We start from the raw sequence: 27,060 nt of genomic DNA on the forward strand, positions 1-27,060 counted from the left end.
AGGTTGGTCTTGAACTCCTGGCCTCAAGTGATCTGCTTGCCTCAGCCTCCCAAAGTGTTGGGATTACAGGTGTGAGCCACTGCGCCCAGCCCTAAGTATGTATTTGTACCCATTAATCAATCTCTCTTCATCCCTCCCTCCCCGCTACCCTTCCTGGCCTGAAGTAACCACCAATCTACTCTTTATCTTCACGAGATCTTTTTTAGCTCCCAATGAGTGAGAACATGTGATATTTGTCTATCTGTGCTTGGCTTATATCCCTTACTTAACATAATGATCTCCAGATCCATTCACATCACTGCAAATGATAGAATTTCATTGTTTCTATAGCTGAATACTATTCCATTTTGTCTATATATCCCATTTTCCTTATCCACTCTTCCATTACTAGACACTTAGGTTTTGCTGTAGTTTTAACTGGCATTTATCTGATGGATAACCATGTTGACCATCTTTTCATGTGCTCACCGGACATCTGCATATTTTCTTTAGAGAACTTCTACTCAGATCCTTTGCCTATTTTTAAATTGGGGTGTCTTTTTATAATTGAGTTGAAATATCAGAGCAGTTTCGAGGCATAGTTTGAGGGGCTGTTCCTGTTTAATGACTAGTTCTCCAACCTTCCCATGATTTATGAGCTACCACCCAATTTTCTGCTTAAATTGATCACAGTTTACTTCTATTGCAAATCCAAAGCCTAACTGGTGAAGATTCTGGAACCCAAGGCAGCACCCCTCATCTAGAGAAAATAACTTACATAAGGCTTTCCTAGCAAAATGAAACCTGTTCGGTGGCAGTGTTGTCACTAAAGCCTGAGTTTCTGAATTCATGATTCTAAAGTGTTAAACTATGCAAACTCAGTCAAAGGAAACTTATGAGATTGACAAGTGAAACTGTAGCAGGTTGAGCAGCAAGTATCAACTGGAACAGAAAGAGAAAGAAAAATCTAAGAGTGGTTGCCGTTTCTTGCCATTTTCCTCTAAGGTAAAGTAGACCACTGATTCCAGTCAGTTATTCAGATAATAAGGTCTGATATTCAGATGCCAGCATTCCTCTCTCGGGCTTGGCCCTCTAGCCACAAAGGCTGTATTACCCTGCATCTCCCTGCCCACCTAGGATGGTGTCCAGGGATTCCACTAGAATTTTCTTCCAAGGAGTCAAGTATGTAAATGCACTAGGGGTCCTAACTCTATCGATGCTTTAACTCCACGTTTGGTTTTCAGGCAGTTCTAGTTTATATGTCAATACGGTTAACTCTGTCCATGCTCCTCTTCCCCTTTTGTATCGGATTCTCTGAGGAGTCAGGGAAATAAGAATGTCACCCCCTCCTGCAGTTATCAGTGACTGAGGCCAAGAGTTTGTAGCCAGTTTTCTGCGGTTTCCTGGGTGATACCCTCGGTTCACTCCTGTGAGCAGGACAGACTGAGGCACAACTGTAGCACCCAGTGTGCTCTGGGAGCCCTCTCCTCTTCTAGGCACTCACTTTCCTCTTTCCACTTTCTAGTATCCTCTTCTCCCAGGAGAGTAACCTAGATCCTGTATTTTAAAGGACTTATTAAAAATGAATTCAATCTAAAGCAGATGCTGATAGGCTTAAACTATTAACCCTTTCAAAGCTGTCTGCATTTCCATTAGTTATTCATCTCTCTCTATGGACTTGCATTTTGCCAGATCAATGACCACTGCTCGGTTTTCATTCTCCATGCCTTTTATTATCCTGGCATGAGGATAATAAACAACAAGACAATTTGTTAGGAGGGTGGTAATACGAGTGGTGTGCATCAGACAGAAGGAACTGAGATCCTAGGGATAAAATGTTATGGTGAACCCCAACTACTCATGCATTCAACATCTCTTTCTTTCTCTCTCTCTCTCTCTCTCTCCCCCTCCCTCCCTCTCTCTCTCTCTCCCTCCCTCCCTTCCTCCCTCCTTCCCTCCCTCTCTCTTTCTTCTGTTGTTGTTGTTTGAGATGGAGTTTCACTCTGTCACCCAGGCTGGAGTGCAGTGGCGCCATTTCAGCTCACTGCAACCTCTTCCTCCTGGGTTCAAGCGATTCTCCTGCCCCAGCCTCCCAAGTAGCTGGGATTACAGGTGCCCGCCACCACACCTAGCTAATTTTTGTATGTTTAGTAAACATGGGGTTTTACCATGTTCTCCAGGCCGGTCTCGAACTCCTGATTTCAAGTGCTCTACCTGCCTCGGCCTCCCAAAGTGCTGGGATTACAGGCTTGAGCCACCGTGTCCAGCCACAATCACCATTTATTAGGCACCTACTATGTAGCAGGCACTGTGTTCTAGCTGTTGGCAATGCAACAGAGAAGCAAGGCCCCTTCCCTCATGGAGTTTCTATTCTGGTGGTGGCAATAACGAATAAAATTTCAGATAACGATAGGTGCTATGAAGAGCAATGTGAAATAATGAATAATGTGACCGTGAAAGACATGAAGGGAGTGAACTAAGCCCATGCGGCAGGGCAGTTGAGGAAAGCCTCTTTAAGAAAGTGTCATTTGCACCAAAACCTGAATAGTGGATTTAAAGAAGCATTCCAGAGAGAGCAGACAGCAAGAGCAAAGACCTGGATGGAGGAACAGGCTCATTAGCCGGCTGGCTGGAGTGTAGTGAAAATGCAGTGGCATGAGATGAGCTGAGAGAGGTAGACAGGGGCCAGTCAGGGAGAAAGTGGCAAAGTTGTGGTAAAGACACAGAGAGGCAAAGTATCCTGCCCCACGTCACATAGTAAGTGGCATAGCCAGGATGATAATCTTGGTCTTCTCAGTTCTATCAGGTGTTTGTTTTTTTGTGTTTTTTTTTTTTTTTAAATGCAGTGTAACCTGATTTATGCCCAAAATGGTGATGGATGACTAGGGGATTTATTGAAGCTTTTCTTGGAGCTCCCAAAATTCTAAGAAGAGCTGAAGTCAGCTGTCTCAATCTCTTCTCATGCCCTCTTGGGAAAAAATAAATAAATAGAAAAACTTCAAAGTTCATGACCCCAAAACTAATATAAACTGTCTTTTAAACAGAGAATCTGAATTTTATACACATTATGGTAAATAACTGTTGCAAGTTTGTTACATGATCCCATACAGCATATAAGGAAGTTATTTTGGTGCTACTATCTTTGGCCTTATGAAAATGCAATCACACTGGATTGCCTAATATCTATTTTTAAACATAAGATCTACTCTCATTATTACACATCAGGAAACTTAATATTGCTAAGATGCTGGTCAAGATTAGCTACTATGCAGATTTTTTGAGTCTTTGATGCTTTTGCCTTTAAAAAAGTTTGAATTGAAATGATTATTTAAAAATAGCAAAATTGTACTCAAATATAAAAGAAATAAATCGGCTAATAAAAACAGGTGTGTGTAATATACATATTATGTAATCTTGAGGTGAGCACTGAACTGATGATGGCTCCAGCACGGGCCCTGCCAGTAGATTGGGGTTAGAATCCTAGCTGTGCTACTTACCAGCTGTCCGAAATTAGGTAAATTACTCAGTATTGGAATGAAAACAATGCCTATATCACAGAGCTATTGTAAAAATAACTCAAAATAACAAGTGATAGTGCTTGGAAGAGATTAGATGTTCCTTGACTAAGTGGTTTCCCTCCTCTTATCTGGGCCTCTGTTCACTCATCAGAAGCATGAGGGTAAAGGAGATGATGTCTGAGGTCCCTTCTAGGATAAGAGTCATCAGCAGCCAGGCTGTCTTGCCAGACTCTCATTACAGGACAGTGAAACCTTTCGTTGTAGGCAGATGGAGAAGGACTAACAAGAGGGACCAGAGGCTGACTGAAAACTCCCAGGGAATGAGCAAGGCGGCTTCAGAGACTGGGACTTAAGGGTCCTAGCAGACCCCTACCTCAGCTCCCAAGGTCCAATTCATTGTACCAATGCATTTGCTTTAGCTAATTACTTAAGAGATTATTTATTTAATACCTGTCCTTCCCAGAGGCTAAACTTTGATGATTAATAACTTTACCTGTTTTGTTCACTCCATGTTTATATTGCCTGGCACACAATAGGTCCACAGTAAATATCTTTTGAATGAATAAGCCTCTTTTCTTACAGTAAATACATTGGGTTTTTTTTGTTGGTTTTTTTTTTTTTGAGACGGAGTTTTGCTCTCTTTGCCCAGGCTGGAGTGCAATGGCGTGGTGTCAGCTCACTGCAACCTCCGCCTCCCGGGTTCAAGTGATTCTCCTGCCTCAGCCTCCTAAGTAGCTGGGATTACAGGCATGTACCACCACGCCCGGCTAATTTTTGTATTTTTAGTAGAGATGGGGTTTCACCATGTTGGCCAGGCTGGTCTTGAACTCCTGACCTCAGGTGATCCGCCCATCTCGGCCTTCCAAACTGCTGGGATTATAGGCATGAGCCACTGAGCCTGGCCAATAAAAACATTTCTTTAAATGAAAGAAATTAATTTTATTTATAAATCAACAATTTAAGTGCCCTTGTGAAATCAGCCATTAGGAGGAAATTTGTAATGAATGTAAATTTCTCTAAGTTTTTTTAATCAAAATTGTATATATTTATGGTATACAACAGTGAATGTAAATTTCAATCTTGCAAGTGAATTTTTCTTAAAAGGAGGCATACTTACATGAAGAAAACACATTAACAGCTCCCTGAGAGGGCTCTGAGCATTTAGTTTGGTGGACTGAACAGTAGCATCAATTAATCTTCCCACATATCTTGGACTTTATCAGATTAGGCTGAAGAATTTTGGACCTGAATCCACTTTGGTTGTCTTAACAGAAAAATTTTCTCTGAGCAAAAAGCAAAGTCTATTATTCTTATTTTTCCATCTATGATCTGGCTGAAGGATCGGTCTAGGGGTGACTTTCTGACAAGTCACAGGAGGGGGCACTGATGACTGCAGACACCTTAATTGAACAATCCTTCAGTACTTGTCACTGTTCCCTCCAAGCTACTGTCTTTCCAGAGTCACTGGGCATTATCAATCCCTGGTAAATGAACTGCCAACAACCAACAAGTTTTACCTGATCTTACAAGTTCAATATTCCAACTGAACTTGCTTCTTGTAGAAGTCGGGAAGACTTGCCCTTGACTCACACACTCATTTATTCATTTATTTATTCACACCATTCACTTATCCAATCAACAAATATTCTCAACCCTAAAAAATCCTGAGATGATTCTGGATAATAACAAGGAAGTTTAGACAGAGCAGCCATTAGCAGCACAAGAGCTGGAACCAGGAACTAAAGGAATACCTAACCACATATTGTGCCTGGAATATCTTTCTGCCCAACTGCAGTGTCACTCTACAGAAATCTTTCTAAATCTCATTTTAGGAAGAATGTCTTTGGATATTCCTCTGTTAATATCCTTAGTGTAGTGCTTATGATATTACATTGAAATCAACCGCTTCCACTCACCAGACTGAGCTCCTTGAGGGAAAACAACTGTGTCATCCAATCCTCTTTGTGTCCCTGGTATCCAGCACAGGGCCTGGCATATAGAACTGATTACCAATGCAGCAGTTCTCCAGATTCCAATGAAGCTAGCAGATTTCTAGGTATTATCAGACCTGCATTGTCCAGTATGATAGCCACTAGCCACATGTGGCTATGAAGCACTCGAAATATGATTAGGTAGGATGAATTGAGACGTGCTATAAGTATTTAAAAAACATCAAATTTCAGAGACTTAGTACAAAATAGTGTAAGATATCTCTAATAAGTTTTTCACTGATTACATGTTGAAATGGTAATACTTTGGATATTGGGTTAAATGATTACTAAAATTCATGGCACTTGTTTCTTTCTACTTTTAAAAATGTGGCTATTAGAAAATTTAAAATTAAATATGTGGCTCACCTTATATTTCTATAGGCTAATGCCGGACTAAATCAAAGGTTATGTTCATGTGCAGCCACAACCTGTCTCTTGTACTTGATTCTTTGAAGTCATGTTGGTAGGAAGGGGAATTTGGCTTAATGACTAAAGAAGATTAGGTTTTCATTAAGCCTGTTTTCAGAATATCCAGGGAATATAGACTTTTTTTGTGTAAAATTTTATCAGTATGTCCTACATTTTTTAGTAAGTTTGACTTTTTAAAGAAAAAATAATGATAATTCCAACTCTTGCTGTGTTTGACTCTTCGTTGAGTCAAAGTCCTACCAAGGACATGTAATATCCATGCAGCCAACACTTAAATAGCTCTTCAGTTTCTGGCTACAAGTGACTATGTTATCTTCTATCCTCCCTCAGCCTCTGGCATCCTGAGCAGTCACCCCTCCCATTCTGAGCTCTTTCCACTGACCTCAGAAGAAGGCTGGCTCAAATAACACACTTGTCAAAACACCTAGGTAAGCACATCTGTGGGAGACACTATATAAATAGATACATGGAAACAGAGTGCTCTGTACTGATAACGAAAACCATTGACAAATTCCCTGCACCTTCCAAAAGGTTGATTTCCTACAAGGACTTGTTAAATGTGAATGTCACTAATAATTTTAATTCTGTCAGCTTAGACAGACCTGTTTTATAGAAGCACTGGCAAAGCTGCAATTGAAGGTGATTTTTAAGTTTTGGGTATTGCTGTAGCAAAAATCCTCTGTGCTTAAATAGAGAAACGAAAATTGATCAACAGAGAATGACCCAAAATAAAAATGCTGAAAAGTTTCTAAGTGATCTGTGGGAAAGGCTGAAAGAGTTGGCTTTCACTGGTCTACAGCAAGATAAATACAAAAATAACAGTTGTATTTACTTCTGTCTCCTCTCTATACAGGAAACCATGAGTTTAAAACATTTAACATAGTGTTTGGCACATGGTGTTTAATAAATATTAGTAAAATGAAAATACAAATGTATAGGTGCTTATTATTTAAAGGAGTATTGCAATCACTGTGCTTTCCTTGTTTTTTGTGTGTGTGTTTGTTTTTATCCAGACTGGTATAGTAGACAGAACATAGCTTCCAATTTTACTCAGAATAAAATTTAAAGTCCTTACCATGGGCTACAAAGCCGTACATGATCTGCAACCCAACTATCTCTCAGCCTCGGCTCTGACCACTTGCCCCCTTACCTTACTCTGTTCCAGCATCCTGACCCCCTTGTGTTCCTCAAATAAGACACATATCCCTGCCTCAGTGCCGTTGCACCTGGTCTTCCCTTTGCCTAGAAACTCATTCCTTCAGTATCTGCTCAAATGTCACCTCATCAGAGAGGCTTTCTTTACCACCTCATTCAAATACATCCCACCCGTTTATCCTGCTGTTTTGTCCTCATAATGTATTACCACTTGACATACTATACGTTTTATTTATTTGTCTCCCCAAACTGGAGTGAGTTTTAGCAGGGCAGAGACCTTATTCACTTTGTTCACAGCTGTATTCCTTGTGCCTAGGAAGTTTTTGGCACATTGTAGGAGTTCAATATATATCTGCCAAATGAATAAATTAATGAACATTAAATTGGAGTCCAGACACCTGAGGTCTACTCCTAATTCTACTCCAAAAAATTCTGTGGCAGACCGGGCATGGTGGCTCATGTCTATAATCTCAGCACTTTGGGAGGCTGAGGCAGATGGATTGCTTGGGCCAAGGAGTTCAAGACCAGCCTGGGCAACATGGCAAAACCCCGTCTCTTATAAAAATACAAAAAATTAGCCAGGCCTGGTGATGCACAGCTGTAGTCCCAGCTACTCAGGAGGCTGAGGTGGGAAGATCACCTGAGCCTGGTTAGTCAAGGCTGCAGTGAGCCATGATCATGCCACTGTACTCCAGTCTGGGCAACGAGAATGAGACCCTGCCTCAAAAAAAAAAAAAAAAAAAAAAGGTGTGACTTTGAACAAACGACTCCTGACACTCAGTTTCTGAATCTAAAGTCAGACCGGTTGGGAACAGATACTTCTAAAGCCTCTGCTAGCTCTAAAATCCTGTGGGTTTTATAATCTGCCTTTCACAAAAGTTCTCTGGTGAAGTTTTAGAAACATAATCTTTTTTGATATCCACAAACTACAAGCACTGTGAGGCATTTTATTATGATTGAAAACACTGCTGCAATGATGAAGCCTTCTCCAAACCTTCCAGGTAGTATGGATCCCAAGACTTTGAGGTACCTCATACACACCTTCTCTTCCTTAAATCTCTTCTAACAGCTAACGACATAATTACGTTTTTCTGTTTCCCCAACTAGAATGTAAACATGAGGACGGTAATGGATTCTTAGTTATTTTTGTATCCCCAGCACCTTGCATTGTCTATGGCAAATACTAATAGTAGGCACTCCATGAATGTTTAGTGAATGAATAAATACAAAGTGAAATAGGATCATTATTTATACTGAAAGCTGAGACCATCTCTCCCTTCATGGATGAACAGTGGGCAGAATGTAGAGCCTTCCTGCTAATAATGACTCATCTGATGGAATAAAAGAAACTAAAGCTTAATGGGAAGCTACTAAGAACCAAGCACTCCTCCACACATTCACATAATTTATGCAATCCTTACGACAACCTGATGAATTAGGAATTCTTATTATTTTACAGATGAGAAAATTGGGCTCAAAGAGGACAGAGTTTGCCCATTATGGAACAACTAATAGGATTCACAATCAGGCCTCTTGATGCTGTATGTCACATTCATATCACTGGATGATATATCAGGATAGTTCTCTGATCCAATATACATGTTGGTGTATGTAAATGAGGAGTTTTCCTGCACGACAAAAGCATTTTATAATTAAAGGGAATTTTTCCTCAATTCAGAAAGATTACTGTAGATAATTATATATCATACCTGAAAGGGTAAAGGAAAGTTTACAGATTACTTTGTGCCTTTTGAATTTTTAAAAATAAAGATTTGTAAACCAAGAATAAAATTCGAAGCCCCCTGACCGTCTGAACGGACCCCTCCTTTCAGCAAGGGCATTCCAAAGCTAACCTGAAAAACTCACTCAGGCCATGATGGGTGGGGAGATGGAACATGCCTCACTACATCCCCCTCTCTTTTGGAATTACTGATAGAACAACTCTTTCTGTCTGATAAGAAACATTTACAATCTATTCTCTCTCAAGCTGGCTAACTGGAGGCTTCATCTGCATGACAAAACTTTGGTGCCAACATCCCCTTATCATAACCCAGACATTCCTTTCCACTGATTCCAAGTCTTAAGAGAATAACTTAACTCTTTCAACCAATTGCCAATCAGAAAAAACTTAAACCTACCTATAATCTAGAAGCCCCCACTCCCTTCAGTTTTCCCACCTTTCTGGACCAAACCAATGTACATCTTACATGTATTTGATTGAGGTCCCATGTCTCCCTAAAATGCGTAAAATTAAGCTGTCCCTCAACCACCTGGCCACATGTTCTCAAGATATCCTGCAGGCTGTGTCACAGGCCACTGGTCACTCATAGTTGACTCAGAATCAATCTCTTCAAATATTTTACAGAGTTTGATGCTTTTTTGTCAACATGTGCTTTTCCTAAATCCAGAAGTTTTGCTGACTTCCTGCTACCCTTGTCATCTAATAAAAAATAAATTGGATGCTTTTTCCAGGCCTCCATTTTCCACATTCCCTCATGTTTCCCTCCGCTCTATTTATTCTGACCTCTTTACCTGGTGTCCACCTTACTGTCTGTAGTCAGAGCAGGCTGAAGTTTACTGCAGACAAATCACATCCTTTTCTGAAGGCCTTGACCTTTGTCAAATGGCAATACAACCCCAAAGTGCTGAATTGTCAGCTGCTCACATTTTAGTGTAAATGAGTTTTCAGATTCTCTTGGTTGTAAATGTGGTTGGGCACCGATATGAGGATCCCAGACAACAGTAAGGGAAAGGTTATAAAAGCTGGGGTTGACAGACTTCCCCTTCTCAACACTGCCAAGGGATCACGGGTCCTCTGCTCCCTGATCCACTCCCTACAGGTGCCTTCTCCTCTGCTCTTCCTGTTTGTAGTCCCTGCCCACTAATTCAAGGCAGCTCCAGCCCAACACTCCCTCTTCTGCCCTTGCACAGTACCCACCGTCCTTCCCTCCACCTCTATATAGCCTCACACTCCCCATGTTAGGGAAACGTTTCCCCATAGGGGAAAAAGTTAGGGGAACTTTTTCCACAAAGTCCTTGAGGCCAGGGACTGTGCGTGCTTCCCACTTGGTAGTTGCTTGGTAAACATGTGACATGCATTCAGGACTTCTTGCCTGACCGTCCATCCTCCCCAATGCCACTCTCTGGGCTACTTCTTCAACATCGGCTTTGCTGGCTTTGATTAGGTAAGCTGGGCGTTCTGAGATGGTACACACCCACCTGCCACCTTCAAAACCTTTCCACTGTTACCAACAGACTGAAGAAGAGACATCACTGACTGACGCACAGTCAGGGAAAAAACCCAAAACACATACTCAAGGAGAACCAATGAAGGTAGAAGCAAATCCAAATAGAGATTAGATGATCTCTATTATTCTCATTTTAGGGCCTTCTTAAAGAAAGGGACGGAGGGTGGGAGATCGAAGGGTGGGAGGCGCATCTTTTTTACATAGTATTACTTCATCACATTCACGGAAACTGATACTTGGGACCAGGAAAAAAGAAGCAGGACTTGAAGAACAGGGATTACTGAAACTCATGCTTCTTTTCCCCCAAAGAATTTATGGGCCTTTGTATGAAAATAAGGTCACCTTATTGCAGCCTAGTCCAGTGCTAGGCCGCCGGGGAGACCACCATTCATCTGAAGGTACCAGTGCGCCTTCACCGCCTCCACCCCACCCCCTTCTCTAGCTCAGGATTTAGCGATTGTTCCTGTGCCTTGGGCCAGATGTACGCGTTCCAGCACATTTCGGCAGTTAGGCAGGACCTAAGTAAATCTTCAGGAATAAACAAGAGCAGCGAGTCACAAGGAGCTGGGGGCGGGGGTAATGAACTCTGCTGCAGGCGGGCCTGTCACTCCAGCTGACAGCGAGCACCTTCACCTTCAAGTTCTTTTAAACGGCAGTGCACCCAGAGAGTAAGTTCCTAGCTCGACGGAAACGAACCCCAGAGCTTAAAAACTTAAAGCAAACAAGCAAGGGAGCTGCTAGCTGCCCTGCAGGCCCTGGGCCGAGGAGAGAGGCTCGCGCTACCTGGCGTCCGGCTCCTCCTCCGACTCCGTCTCGTCCTCCTCGCCCTCCGACTCCTCCTCTGTCTCCAGCTCCCGGGTCGCCTCCTCGTCCCCGTCGGAGCCGAGAAAGCTCTCGCCAGCGTGGTTGCTATCGCGGCTCGCCATCGCCTCTCCCGGGCCGGGGCCGGAGTCGGAGCCGGAGCCGCCCGCGCCGCGCCTGGTGTTCTCCCTCCGACTGCTCTGGCCCCTGCCCTCCCAGCCCTGCCCCTGCGGGGGCGGCTCGGGTTCCAGGCGCCGGGGGCGGGCGAGCCCCGCGACTTTAAATAGAAGGCGTCAAAGTTTCGCCACCAAGCTTCTGGGGCCCGGGCTCAGCTTCTCTTCTTCCCCGAGCCCTCGCCCGCCCCCGTTTCGCCAGATCCCTGGAGGGCCTTTCGGACAACTGGAGATCATTTTAAGGGGCGCGGGCTCCGGCTGCACCAGGGGGTTCAAAGGAGGAAAGACAACCTAGCCCCGTCTCTATTTCCTCCAGAGTGAGTCTTTTCGGTTTTGAACTACTTTTTGGACCCTTTATCCCAAACAATAACTACATCCTGAGCGGGGCACTTAACTACCAGGCACTCTGCTGAGGGTCTCGCTTTCATTACCTCGATTCTGCGGTGGTACCTGTAGAAGGTTTTACTGTAGTGCTGGTTTCCCAGATGAGGAAACTGAGGCTCCGAAGAGCTCCAGCAGCTCAGGCTCTCATTGCTAGTAAAGTGACCCAATGAGAAACAAAGCTGCCCTGCTCAAAAGCCCAGTTTTGAACCATTGTTTCGTCCCGGCTCCCTTTATATCGCAAGTCAATATACTGTATATTTTCTTGCCCAGTGGTCCCCGTTATTGAGCCAGGAAACTTTATCTCCACTCATCTTAAACCTTGAGGAGGAGCAATTTCCCCCACGTTAGCAAAAGCTAAGTTTTGTCTGAAACTGGCCCAAAGGCCCCAAACCTTTCCCCGGATCAAGTTGTGGTTAAAACCCCTCAATGGCTTCCCACTGCTCAAAGCCTGAACCCCAACATCCTCACAAAGGTACGGTTGTCTAACTGGCCATGTTTTACCTGTCCACTGTTTTTTATTTTTATTTTTTTATTTTTTGAGACGCAATCTTGCTCTTGTCTCCCAGGCTGAAGTGCGATGGCGCGATCTCGGCTCGGTGCAACTTCCACCTCCTGGGTTCAAGCGATTCTCCTGCCTCAGCCTCCCAGTAGGTGGGATAACAGGAACCCACCACCATGCCTGGCTAATTTTTGTATTTTTAGTAGAGACGGGGTTTTACCATGTTGGCTAGCCTAGTCTCGAACTCCTGACCTCAGGTGATCCGCCAACCTCAGCCTCCCAAAGTGCTGGAATTACAAGTGTGAGCCCCCGCGCCCAGCTGGTCAGCTCTCTTTAGAAGTCAGGAGTTCCCAACATTGTCAAGTCACTCCACTGTGTCTTTATTTACACAATTCCTTCTGCCTCAAAGTTTCATCCCATTTTTACCAGGATACCCATCATTCAAGATACCACCTTTCTCTGAAATCCCAAAGTTAAACTCTGTACCTCTCTTCCAGGTTCCCACATAATCCTATACAGATTATGTTTGTATCTCCTTCCCCAGCAGACTTTGTAAGTTTACTACTCATCTTTGTCCCACCATTCCCATCCCTTACAAGCCTACACACTAGCAAAGTAGCTAGCACACAGCAGGTACACATAATGGATGCTCCCTGAAGAGAACAGAACCAGACCTGCTGACTGTACAAATTGAGGTATCTTTACAATAAAGATACCCATTTTATGAGAATGATTTGATGGCTAGAAGTTAACATTTATTTTTAATTATAGCAAGTCACAGAGTTGTTAAATGTGACTGTAAGCTGGCGATTATTCACCAGTTACACTAGTTGCTATGCATATGTCTGTAGCTAATGAACTGTAAATCTTTGAATTACAGGACAGATACATCAGCCAGTGGGACATAAGGAGGGAAAACAGCAGAGTCAAGACCCACAGTTCACTAAACCAGATTTAGCATCAGCAATATTTATTCTCTTAACACCAGCTAGACTTTACTATCAGTAATCCCAAATGACCATGCTCATCCAGGACAAAAGGAATTCAATCGCAGCTGTGGGAATCTGTTACACACTAATCAAAACCACAGGTAGCCATTCTATGTTCCTTCCATCATTTAATTAAAAATTTCTTACAAACATTAATGTCTATGAGATTTATTTGCAAAGATCCTAGTTCAAATCAATCCAAAATTTAGAATTGTAGTACAGATTGCACATTTTAAACACCACTTTAACAACATATGCAAATACAGTCAGCCCTCCGTATCCATATAGGATTTGTGAATTCAACCAAGGATGAAAAATATTTGGGGTGGGGGGTAGGAGAGGGAGGAAGAATGGTTGCATCTGTACTAAACAGGCATAGACTTTTTTTTCTTGTCATTATTATTCCCTAAACAATACAGTATAACAACTATTTACATAGCATTTACATTGTATTAGGTATCAGGTAATTTAGAGATGATTTAAAGTATACAGGACAATGTGTGTAGGATATATGCAAATTACATCATTTTTTATAAGGGACTTGAGCATCTGTGGATTTTGGTATCTGAAGAGGATGGGGGTGGCCTGGAACCAATCCCTCAATATACTGAGGGACAACTACGTACAGGAATGGACAGATCAACACAAACAGAAAATAATTTAGTACTCATCAAACAAATAATTGAGATTAATAACTTAAAAGTCTAGAAAATTCTCTCATATATTAACAGTTCACTTATCTGACATATTTGGCCAGTCACATGTGCATAATTTTAGGCCTCAGTCTACTGATTTAGAATTGAGTCTAGGTTTAGTGACTTCTTGATCTGTTTTTCATAGTAAAACAAGTGAAAAGCAGCAGCAGTAAGGGTGGGGCCATTGAAAACTGAGAAAACAGTGACAGTGAGGGAGTCCACAACATGGTAAATTCTGGGGTTTTATTAGGAAATGTCATAATACTGTAGAGGCAGAGGGTACATACTTACCCATCCCTGAAAGTTACACAGTATTAATGAATAGTACTAAGACTAATGCTTATAATGATTACCCAGTCATCACTAGAATATTAACTCTACTCAGTACGTTCTCATTAAGAGATGCACAATGTAAATTTTAGGAAAAATTCCCCCCCGCCAAAATATGAAAAGCTCAAATGCATAAAAAGTGTTACACATCAGGAATCTAAAACACTATGTGTAAACTTTCATTCCTCATAATGCCAGAGACATAAGATATTGATGTGGTTAGCTGGCTAATAAGTAGATTTAGTTCAGTTCTAGATGATAACTACAGCCTCAGTCTCATCTCAAAAGCAAAGACTTTCACAGAAAAAAAAAACACCTCGACAATGTCCATATATAAATTTTATTGCATTTGACGTACAAAAATTTGAACTTAAAGAAAATGAAAATGTGCACCTTTTACAAGTCAAAGAAAAGCAAAAGTTTTAGCATTTGGTCTGCGAAAAAAAAATACGTTAGAGGTACAAACTGTACTACAGCAGGTCTAAAAAATGTTGGACATAGTCCTTTTGAAAAAGTTAAAACTGTTTTCAAGATTACTTTTTATATTTAAATTTACAGGCACTGACCAATTTACAAATATTTACATAAATCAAAAACAACCGTAACAAACACTGTAGCTTTTTTTGTTTAGCAGCCACCACTACTTCTTTCATGTAAAAAAAGAAATACTAAAAAAGAGATTTTTTACAAATATTAAGCTTTTATTTATAATAATTTTATTGTGTCATCTCTAAAACATTTTGTAGTGGCTTACTGTCTAAAAATTCCAGTTTAGATTACAGTCCTATAATTGTACACAGAAAAATATCTGATACTACAAACAGGATATAATCTTAACTTTGATCTCTCCGTTTCTGTTGCTTCATGTCACAGAGAAAATAGAGCAGGAAAACGGCAAGTAAAGCAGAAGTGCACGTTGTACTAAGATATCATAAAGCACAGGAAACAATCTTTTCAAAATGTCTACACTGAACTGATTCTTTAAAACAATTCACTAACTGTTTTAAGAGTTAGTGCTCCTATTACTACAGTGCAAAATGTATTGTTGTTTCAATACAAAATTTAAAGCAATCTCAAGAGTACATCAAAAGCATGTGAAGTACTAATGAAATGCTAATACAGACAACACCCAAAGCCTCAGTCTATCCCAGTGAGTCAAGCAAAGCAAAGACTTAAGGCAATTGTTCAGTATTTCATGACTCTGCAGTGATTTGACTGAAATGATTTCGTTTTGCTTCAAGTAACTGAACAACTGACTTGAATCTTCACTTTACTAGAACAGACTTTGACAACAAACTATCTAATGTAGGTTAGACTTTAAGCATGTATGAATTAGACCCCTTCCAAAATTCCACACATCTCTTCAGGATTAGCATGTGTTACAATTAATTGAAGTTGTATCAAAAACTTTTTATTTGTTCAGGTAATTTCGCAAAATATATTTTATCTGATCACCTGAAAACGCATGCCATAACATTACTAATCATCAATGTAAACATTTTCAAAAATACATTTTTATTTTTAAATCAAAGGGTTTTATTAGGAAATGTCATAATAAAATATGCAATCTTTATATGTCTTTTTAAAAATAAAAAATGAAAACAAGAACTATGAAAAAAGCAATTATGATGGAGGTAAACATAATGTATTACGATGAAACTATTGTTCTTTATTTCTTGGAAGAATTTATTAAGAAATAGAGGCCAGTTATCTTTTCAGGACAGCAGCTCTTACAGGTAGTATACTGTTCAAATCTCTCTTGTTTTTCAATCTGTGCCATGACTGGGAGAGAAAGAAAAATCATTCTTAAAATCTGAAATTTATGCAGAACAAAAGACTGAGAGTTTAAAAGAATGTTAACAGTTGTTCTCTCTAGGTGGTAAAATTTTGAATAGTTTTTTCCTTGAGTTTTTCCTTTTTTTGAGATAAGGTCTCGCTCTGCCACCCAAGCTGGAGTGCAGTGGTGCAGTCTCGGCTCACTACAACTTCCATCTTCCAGGCTCAAGAGATTCCCCCACCTCGGCCTCCTGAGTAGCTGGGATTACAGGCGTGTGCCACCACGCTCAGCTAATTTTTAAATTTTTTTGTAGAGACGAGAGGTCTCATTGTATTGCCCAGGCTGGTTCTTTGAGTTTTTATTTTCCAAGTTTTTAACACAGTATAAGTATTATTTCTGTCATCAGAAAATAAAATGTTATTTAAAAACTCTGTATTTTTATGGTTCCAATTCATTAATAAAGAAATGGGCACAAAGGTGGTACTGAAAGAGACAACTGACAATATTTATTCACAGATTAATTCGATCTAAAAATAGCAAACAAAAACTTTGGATTTGAGAAGGGAGGATTATTCAATTATTTGATTGACTGTCTTACATCTTCACTAGCTTTTTCCATTAAAAATAATATCTATGGGACTGGGTACAGTGTCTCATGCCTATAATTCCAGAATTCTGGGAGGCTGAGGTGGGCAGATCACTTAAGCCCAGGAGCTCAAGGCCAACCTGGGCAACATGGTGAAACCCTGTCTATACAAACAATACAAAAATTGGCTGGGTATGGTGGCACACGCCTATAGTCCCAGCACTCATGAGGCTGAGGTGGGAGGATCATTGAGCCCAGGAGATTGAGGCTGCATGAGTCTGGGTAACGGAGAGCAAGACCCTGTCTCAAAAAAATATATATAGTATTTACGAAGGAGAAAGTAAATTTACAATAAGGTACTTTATGTATGCCTCTGGAAAATAACAGTGATTTGAATGGATAAGAAGAAAAGAAACTTGTTAACAAGCTAAAAATCTGTCTCACTACTTGGTGACTGCAGATCTTTGTATTCTAGTCTCATGTCAATTATTCAATTGTCTAAAAGTACTGGTTTTACAACTAAACAATCCTAAATGAAAGCTCACTCATCAATAAGAACACCAATGTAGCACTGCTATTTTTGAGTTCTCAATTTAATCTGACAGACCAAAATATTCTCTCTTGAATATTTGTTTTAAAATTAAAGAATTTCTATAGGACAAATTTTCTATTCTGGTTGCCAAATTAAGAAAGTCTCATTTGAAGGATAGCTTGTAATAGAATACTTATATTTTATCTATTTATTTATTTGAAACAGGGTATCACTCTATTACTCATGCTCAGGCTGGAGTGCAGTGGCACAATCACAGCTTACTGCACCCTCAACCTAATGGGCTCAAGGCCTTTCTCCCTACTCAGCATCCCCAGTAGCTAAGACACAGGTGCATAACACTACACCCAGGGGTGGGGTGGAGTGGGGTGCGTGTGTGTGTGTTAACTATGTCGTGTGTGTGAACTATGTCTTGCTATGCGTTGCCCAGGCTGGTCTTAAACTCCTGGCCTCAAGCAATCCTCCTGCCTTGGCCTCACAAAGTGTTTGGATTACAGGTGTGAACCACTGCACCTGGCCATTATTTTTATTCATTTTTTTTTTTTTTTAAGAGGTGGAGTCTCTCACTCTGTTGTCTAGGCTTGAAGTGCAGCAACTTGATAATAGCCCACTGCAGCCTCGAACTCCCGGGCTCCAGTGATATTCATGCCTCAATACTTGTATTTTAAATTATCATTAAAATAAAGTCCACTTGTACGTCTAGATAATGAAAAAGTATGCCTCTAAAATGATCTTTGCAGTTTTCTCATCTTTTTCTTCTATGAAGCTTTCCCTCCCCTCCATGTCTCAATACATATATCAATCAATACATTTCTACAATGTGTTGTGGAAGTCCTTGAAGATTAAGACCACATCTAGCAACATCACTGATGAATAAATTCATACTATAGACACAGACACATACATAAATTTTAACTTTCCAAAATATAAACAAAAATAAAACGGCACTCTAATTCCTGTGACAGTGGGGTATACATTAGAAAAAGCATGGACATCAGTTTCCTTCTAAGGCCACAATAAATTCCCCAATATACTAAGGAAGGAAAAGAGTCCATTAGGTTTTACTCATTTTGGAAATTTAATAAGCTCACTATGAAAATGCTTACTTCGGCAGGGCATGCACGGTGGCTCATGCCTGTAATATCAGCACTTTGGGAGGAAGAGGCAGGTGAATCACCTGAGGTCAGGAGTTTGAGACCAGTCTGACCAACATGGTGAAACCCTGTCTCTACAAAAAAAAAAAAAAAAAAAGCCAGGTGTGGTGGCACACGCCTGTAATCTGAGCTACTTGGGAGGCTGAGCAGGAGAATCCCTTGAACCTGGGAGGTGCAGGATGCAGTGAGCTGAGATTGTGCCACTGCACTCCAGCCTGGGCAACAAAAGTGAAACTCCGTCTCAAAAAGAAAAGAGAAAATGCTTATTTCTATGAAAGTGAAAGCAATGTGAATAAAAACAGAGCCAGATCTCTTTGAAGGAAAAGTTTAACTAAATTCAAATAATAATTTCCCTATCATGCTATATTAATGGATTCACAAAAGAGAAACCATTCTGTCCTATTACATATATATTTTCTCCTGTTTAAAGCATACGGGTCTACTAATGCTTCTAGGGTTGATCTAATGCATTGTTTACCTTTAAAAATTGATCCTTAATCATGTCAAATTTCTGCTTTTCGTGCACTGCTCTGGCTGTATTTGTTCCATCAAAAGGTTCTGCAACGTCAAATGCACATGTACAGAAAACATTATTAAAATGAGAGCTACAGTTTCTTTTTTAGGTTTGACGCTGTCAATATGTAACAGTTTCTGACCTACAAAAATTGCAATTTCAGATGGGTCAGCCTACTATCTTTATTAGATTTATGTATACAGAAAAGCTTAATATACTATGAACTGCCTAATAAGGTAAATAGAATTCAAGGGAGAAGGTGATTAAAAATGAAAGTCATCAGCATAGATGTGTTAAGTCTATATCATAAATGTGTGTAAGGTTTCTGAAAAATTACAGTGTCGAAGACCTACCCTTAGGAAAATAATAAAAGTCATCAAAAAGAAGAAAGCATTATATCTAAGAGAGGCAGTTAATGTTAAATATCACAGAAAGGTAACTTTAAATTTAATTTTAACTTAAAAGCTGATTTTTCCTTTGAAGGTAGAGGTTCAATACTGGAGAAAATGGAAGACAATGCAGGGAGTTATGGCCCGAGTGGATGGTTTAGAAAAAGATACAGTGAAGTCTGGCCAGACACGGTGGCTCACGCCTGTAATCCCAGCACTTCGGGAGGCCAAAGCGAGTGGATCACAAGGTCAAGAGATCGACACCATCCTGGCCGACATGGTGAAAGCCCATCTCTACTAAAAATACAAAAATTAGCTGGGCATGGTGGCGCGTGCCTGTAGTTCCAGCTATTCGGGAGGCTGCGGCAGGGGAATCACTTGAACCCGGGAGGTGGAGGTTGCAGTGAGCCGAGGTTGCGCCACTGCACTCCAGCCTGGCAAAAGAGAGACCATCTCCAAAAAAAAAAAAAGAAAGAAAAAAGATACAGTGAAGTAACTTGCATGAGAAATTTGGCAGAAAAAGAAAAGAGAAAAAGAGAAAAGCAAACAGAAGACAGGAAAAAAGCAAAGGAACAGTTTTTATGTATGTGTGTCTCCAATATATATACCTTCCATGTTCACACCACCATCCCACTCACCCTTCACCCACAAGGGAGAAGAATACATATAGAGAGATAGGAAGAAACCAGAAGAGTATAAGGAAACTGAAGATCATAATGAGAAGACAAGGATAACTAAAGGCATCAGGAATGAGATGAAATGTCTAAAATAATGCCAGCAGTAGGTAAAAATTACTAGAAATTAAGAATTTTAGCACTGAAAATGGAGGAAAAATGCCTAGAAGAACCAGTAGGACCAAATAAAGAGTATTTTTCAACAATGAGAAGACCTATGTATGTATTAAAGCTGAAAGGGAAGGACTGGAGAGAGAAAGAATGAAGTTGTTGGTAAGAGGAAAGGTAACTGAGGGGAAAGACCTAGAGAAAGTATAGAAGAATAGGGAATCTGATGGAAAGGTCAAAACTTTAGATTTATCATATAATCTACACAGGTCCATAATTTTAAGTACTCTTTTTGCTTATTTTTTATTGCTTAGAAAGGCTATGTTAAAAAGGAGTCTACTATCACAGTATTGTGGGGTTCTTTTCCTTAACAGAATAAGGTCATAAGCCAAATTATACTGGATTGCATCATCACAGCACTTTAGAACAGTGTTTAGTATTCAACTGAACACAAGTAACTAAAATAATGTCCACCCAGTGCAATTTATTAGCACACCAAAGCAGGAGATTTAATTTCATATTCACAAACTCTTAAAATACTGCATATAATTCAAGATTAAAATATCCAAAATCTGATGTTTTCTACAAATGCTGATTCTCAACTACTTATACATTTTAACCTCCAGATTTACAAAGGTCTTCAATTTAGCATCTATGAGAATAATTTTGTCCCCTGAAGTCAGTTTTCTACTCACTCAAAATGTCTCAAGGATATATTCAACTACATGTAAATTAATTTTAGAGAAGAAAATTTCTTCAGATCATTTAATTTTTAAAGCAAAATCAATTTCTATTTATAAAAGTCCAACTTGTACTAAGTAATATTTTAAGTGCAAAAGAATATAAAATAACTCATTGTATGTCAATATAAGAATCATATATAAAGATTCTATTTTCTTCCATCTGTAAGTCATGAAATTGTCCATCAACCACAAGAGGGATAAAGACAGCTTAAATTTTATCAACTAGAAAGGGTGAATGCCTAAAGTTTATGTTTATTATTTCTCACACCTACAAAATTTTAAATGATTTTTTTTTTATTAAAATTTTTAAACTAAAAGACTTACAAATCACTTCAGACATAAATGTATTACTTTTAACTAAAACACAGCTGAAATTACTCAAGTAATTCTCTTAGTACCATGATGATACGTGGATGGTAAACAGAAAACTACCTTCTACACAGATGTATTTATTTCTCCATTCAATACCATCAGGCCTCGGAATGGCTTTGGCTTCACGAACTGAAATCATTTGACTATTCCAGCTATAAGAAGAAAAACAGTAAACATGTTAACTATTTTCATAATTTCTCTTATATTATTTTTATTGTATCAATAGTAAGGCCTACCCCAATTTTCCTGTGGAACACTGAAACCTGTGCCCCAACCCTCAGCACCACAAGCCCTATTTCCCACCTCTATTTTATTTTCCACAACACTTATCATCTTCTAATAATTTGTTTCTTACATTTACTATTTATTACGTTATTCTTCATTGTGTCTCCCTCAAGTAGGAGGAAAGCTCCAAGATACTGGATATTTATCTACTTTTTTCACTCTTCACCTAGGAGAACAGTACATACCAGGTTTTCAACACATATTTCAATACATATGAAAAAATGAAGTAACTGGAAAAAATAAGAAAGTACAGGCTGGGTGTGGTGGCTCACACCTGTAATCTCAGCACTTTGGGAGGCTGAGGTGGGTGGATCATGAGGTCAGGAGTTCAAGACCAGCCTGGCCAAGATGGTGAAACCCCATCTCTACTGAAAATACAAAAATTAGCTGGGCATGGTAGTGTGCACCTGTAGTCCCAGCTACTCGGGAGGCTGAGGCAGGGTAATCACTTGAACCCGGGAGACGGATGTTGCAGTGAACCGAGATCATGCCACTGTACTCCAGTCTGGAGAGAGGGTAAGACTCCATCTCAAAAAAAAAAAAAAAAAGAAAAGAAAAGAAAGTACAAGTAAACAAACAAAAAATATAACAACTATGGTCATAGTTAACAACGCAGTAACAATCTGTTATTTGTTAAGAGGGAAGTAATCCTCTAGTGTTATCTTCTGGTATTATTAAATAATTTTTGTTCAGGTACATCTTTATGTGTATGATTTGGGAGAAAATTTTGAAATTTTCCAATAGAAGTAGATGCTGTTTTAGGAAAGCAAAATTAATACTCTATGAAAATATACTTTATTGCTGTATATAAGATGCAGTTGTTAAGAGTAAAATTTTATTCAAGTAAAATAATTTCATCAGCGGGCCTGAAGGTAAACTGTCCAGTCTTTAGTATATACTAACTTTACATTTTTAAAAAAAGGTTTTTCTAACAGTTATTACAAGTATTTTCTTTTTTTCAAGGAACATTTTAAAGTATATGACTACCCAGCTTGTACATGAGAGAAAAATAAATTTGAGGAACAGCTAATACCATTTTTTAAGCAGTATTTAGCTTTCTCTACCACTTAAGACTATTGCTTGGGACCTTCCAACACCCTACACTTCTCCTCTATTTATCAGAAAGAGAATTTGTAGGAATATAATCATGGATCCTGTATGGCATTTATTTATAGAAATTTGACTAATTTCTATATTAAATAAGCATGAAAAATCTTGCATCTTGTGAATTTTGATCCGTGTAAAGCACACTGAAAGTATAAATTTATTTTTGTTCTGATCAAGAGTAGTTTGTAAATATTTTATGAAGAAAGCTTTAAGTTCTTTTAAAATATATACATCAGGATTTGTGCTTTTTAAAAATTAAGTAGGTTATCAAATGGAAATACTTAGTATTGGTTACAGGAAAATGTTTCAGATCCCTCATGTATTGTAGTTCCATTAGGACAGACTCCAAAAAGAAAGACTACTCTGCTCTATTGTTTCAAATGTCTTTACTAAAAATCCAAAAATTAGCAGGCGTGGTGGCAAGCGCCTATAGTCCCAGCTACTCAGGAGGCTGAGGTGGAAGGATCACCAGAGCAATGGGAGGTTGAGGCTGCAGTAAGTTGTGATCATGCCAATGCACTCCAGCCCGGCTGACAAAGTGAGACCCCATTTTAAAAAAACAGAAAACAAAAAAATCCATACAAACGCTTCCAACAATTTTCTTACATTGTTTCTTTACAACAACAATGTAAAGAGGGGAGTTATACAACCACAAACCTGAAGCAAACAAGGTTACATACTACAGTTTGCATCACTTCACTTTATACTAGTTAAGTCAAATTTATTAATAAAATGAATTTTCCCTTGAGATTATTTGTTTTCTAGTAACAGCTTATAGGACAATTAAATCTGCAGAATTAAAATTGTAAACATTATTTTTACAAGGCATAGATTTATTTTTATTTATTTATTTTTTTTTGAGACGGAGTCTCGCTCTGTCACCCAGGCTGGAGTGCAGTGGTGTGATCTCGGCTCACTGCAACCTCTGCCTCCCAGGTTCACGCCATTCTCCTGCCTCAGCCTGCGGAGTAGCTGGGACCACAGACGCCCGCCACCATGCTCAGCTAATTTTTCTATTTTTAGTAGAGACAGGGTTTCACCATGTTAGCCAGGATGGTCTCAATCTCCTGACCTCGTGATCCACCCGCCTCAGCCTCCCAAAGTGCTGGGATTACAGGCGTGAGCCACCGCGCCTGGCAACAAATCCTGATTTTACACTACATGCCATTACTTGGTTCTAAACTGGGTCACAGAAACAGTATGAGATATATATTAATAGATATATTCCTTTTATTGATCATCCTTTACCAGATATTATTTAAGTTTCAATGTACAATAAACCCAAATAATGCAGTTATTAAAATGATTATATCATTTGAAGTGCTTCAAAAAGAAAAAAGAGTATTTTGAATCACTACTATTTGGACTGATTCAATCTACTGTGCTTTCAAAGAACTTTTAAATATTTCCAGATTGTTAAAAACATTTCACATCATTAAAACATGACATAATTGTATACTCTTTGTACTCTAAAGGTGGATTTATGTATTTATATATTTTTTGAGACAGGGCTTTGTTGACAAGCCCAGGCTGGGGTACGGTGGCACAATCATGGCTCACTGCAGCCTCAATCTCCTGGACTCAAACGGTGTTCCCAAGAGTTGAATTTAAATGGTAATTTAGAAATATCTTCCCTAAATATTTCATTCTTTAAAACACAGCCCATAACCTAAGCCTTCTATCATACTGATCTATTCTCGACCATAATTTGCTTGGCATGTAAAAATCTGTTATTGTCACTCAATAATTGAAGTGTAAAATAAGATACAGAACCTATAAAGAGAGATGTTTCAGAAAGAAGAACAGATACGGGGCTTAATTTAATCTAAAATACACTGATAATAAATGATAATCTTTTAAATATAAAACTGAGACGACTCATTATTAGAAGCAAGTTAGGTCCTTGTTTCTTCTCTTCGGTAATGTTAACAGACTGGCATTCATCAATAAACTCTCTTTAGCCATTCTTTTTATTTATGTATTAGTCAGAGTCTTGCTCTGTCACCCAGACTGGAGTTCAGTGGCACAATCCCAGCTCACTGCAACCTCCGTGCCTCCCAGGTTCAAGCAATTCTCCTGCCTCAGCCTCCCGAGTAGCTGGGACTACAGGCGCCCACCACCACGCCTAGCTAATTTTTTTATTTCAGTAGATACGGGTTTTCACTATGTTGGCCAGGCTGGTCTCAAACGCTTGACCTCAAGCGATCTGCCCGCCTCAGCCTCCCAAGGTGCTGAGACTAGGCATGAGCCACTGCACCCAGCCCCATTCTTTTTGTGACCACAGAAAGTATTTTGAGGCAACTGTTTAAATTGGAAATGCTGTCTTAAGCAACATAAAGAAAAATTCAAGTCTAATAAAGTCAAAATTATGAGTCTGATATCATATGGCTCTGTGTGTGTGTGTGTGTGTGTGTATAGACTAGTAACATTAAGTGAACAAATACATATAATTTTGTTTTATTGTTATGGGCTAGGAAGCAAACAGAAAGAAAACTTTGTTAGGAATTTCAAATGTCTTAGGTAGAGAAAATATTTTACTCTAATCCTAGAGTTCTGTTTTGACTGGCTTCTCATCTTCTACCTGAACTTTTAAATGTTAGTATTTACCAGGGCTCAGCCTCTTTGAATCTTCTAATGGTAGAGTACACACCTTAGGCTCCAATAATCTGATGTTTCTTTCCCAAATCCTTTCTCCAGCTCTGACCTTTCTATTAAGGTCCAGGCTAACATTTACAACCAGCTATTGGAAACTCTCACCTGGATGTCCTATAGGCATCTCTGTGCCCACATTTTCAAGACTGAATGTAATACATCCCATGCATGGTCAGTTATGAAAATCACTCCCTTTCACATACTCTCAATTCTTACCCACTCTTGCTGCATTGAACTTAGTTGGCTGAAACACAACCCTGATTAAATCTACTCCAATTCTTTCCCACACAGCTGAACATGGGTGGAGAGATGCAACCACACAGACTGATCACACTTTAAATTCATGATCACTTAGCTAAAGAGGGCTCTTAATGTTACTCCCCCCAACCATACTGTCTTTCCATAGTTAATCCACCCTTTTACTCTAGTATATGACAATTCATACTTTCATCTTATTTCTCAAATTTCCACCTTCACAATCATTACCAGCCCATGTCCATGACTCATTTCACTAAAAACTTAAAACAATCCAAAAGTAATTCCTACTAGCTCCAATCACATTGATTCAGCTACATTTACCTGTGTCCATATATTCTACTTTTGATAATTACTAATGAATTATCTGTGCTTCTATTCTATTTGTACTCTAGATTCCAACCATTCTTAACTCAAACAAGTTTATTTCCAAAAATTTACTATGACTTTCTCTGGTATCATCAATTTTTCATCAAGATGGGTTATTTCTCCTCTCTAACAGTAAAAACAAAAACTGGACTCCATTTAACACTCTAATTTCTACACTGTTTTTTTCTGCTGTAGAGAATGCGTTACATCATCCATATTGAATTCTTCTCCCTCTGTCTTCTCTTGAGCCCACCAATAATGCTATGCTCTTTATCCCCATTATTCCACAGAAACTGTTCCTGTCAAGGGTCCAGAGGACTCCATATAGCTAAATACAATGGTCAACATTTAGTTCTCATCTTAATCTATCAAAAAATAAAGACACAGATAATCACTCCTTCCTCCTCAAAACATTTTTTTCTCCTTTGGATTCCAAGATACCACATTCCATTGGATTTCCTCCTATCTCAATGATTCTTTCTTCCTAGACTCATATATTAGTTCCTTCTCATCCCCAATCTCATTTTTACATCATCTATGTATTATGAAAAATTTCAAATACAAAAAAAAGTATAAAATTTAAAAACAATTCAACAAGTGTTAACATTCTGCCACATTTGCAGGTGTGTGTGTGTGTGTGTATTTTGAACTGGACCACTCAGTAACCTGTACACCTCACGAAAGTTCATTTCTGTATCCTTCAGCATGTATCTCCTAAGAATAAAGCCATTCTCCTTTATAACACCAAAAGCAATTAGAAAATTAACAGTGACTCAAATACCTTTTATAGTTCCCCCACCCCAATCGGATTATAATCAAGGTTCATGCCTTGTATATGACTGTTCTATCTCTTTAAATCTAATAAAGATCCCCTCACATTTTGCTTGTTTGTTTGTTTTTTGAGATGAAGTCTCGCTCTGTCCCCCAGGCTGGAGTGCAGTGGTGCTATCTCGGCTCACTGCAACCTCCACCTCCTGAGTTCAAGCGATTCTCCTGCCTCAGCCTCCTGCGTAATTGGGATTACAGGTGCCTGCCACCATGCCTGGCTAATTTTTTAATTTTTAGTAGAGATGGGGTTTCACCATGTTGGTCAGGCTGATCTCCAACTCCTGACCTCATGATCCGCCCACCTCAACCTCCCAAAATGCTGGTATTACAGGCATGAGCCACCATACCTGGCCTTTGTTTGTTCCTTTTTAATGATACTGACTTTTGAGGAGATTAGGCCAGGTATTTCCCAGAATGCCTACATTCTGTATTTGTCTGTCTGTTTATTGTGTCATTTAACAATACATATTCCTTTATCCCCTGCATTTCCTGTAAACTTCTTAACA

At 39.4% G+C, this 27,060-nt stretch overlaps 2 protein-coding genes across 15 annotated transcripts in view; both read right to left on the reverse strand.

Moving 5' to 3' along the window:
• CMYA5 (cardiomyopathy associated 5) overlaps nt 1–13,280 on the reverse strand; it is a 105,549-nt gene extending 92,269 nt beyond the window's left edge. For both annotated transcript variants that reach the window (XR_012092740.1, XM_007976494.3), the window contains exon 1: nt 11,104–13,280. Coding sequence is in view for 1 of the 2 variants with exons in the window: in XM_007976494.3 (XP_007974685.3) it covers nt 11,104–11,246 (143 nt within the window). In the remaining variant the exon portion in view is untranslated. The remainder of the gene's footprint in view (nt 1–11,103) is intronic.
• Nucleotides 13,281–14,516: 1,236 nt separating this feature from the next.
• Nucleotides 14,517–27,060, reverse strand: part of TENT2 (terminal nucleotidyltransferase 2) — a 74,022-nt gene continuing 61,478 nt past the window's right edge. For all 13 annotated transcript variants that reach the window (XM_007976462.3, XM_037982141.2, XM_007976419.3 and 10 more), the window contains 3 exons: nt 21,119–21,210; nt 18,737–18,816; nt 14,517–15,973 (listed from right to left, as the gene is read on the reverse strand). In XM_007976462.3, coding sequence (XP_007974653.1) covers nt 15,899–15,973; nt 18,737–18,816; nt 21,119–21,210 — 247 coding nt within the window. In that variant the 3' untranslated portion in view covers nt 14,517–15,898. The remainder of the gene's footprint in view (nt 15,974–18,736; nt 18,817–21,118; nt 21,211–27,060) is intronic.

The sequence above is a fragment of the Chlorocebus sabaeus genome, chromosome 4 (assembly GCF_047675955.1).
Source record: "Chlorocebus sabaeus isolate Y175 chromosome 4, mChlSab1.0.hap1, whole genome shotgun sequence".
Classification (NCBI taxonomy): domain Eukaryota; kingdom Metazoa; phylum Chordata; class Mammalia; order Primates; family Cercopithecidae; genus Chlorocebus; species Chlorocebus sabaeus.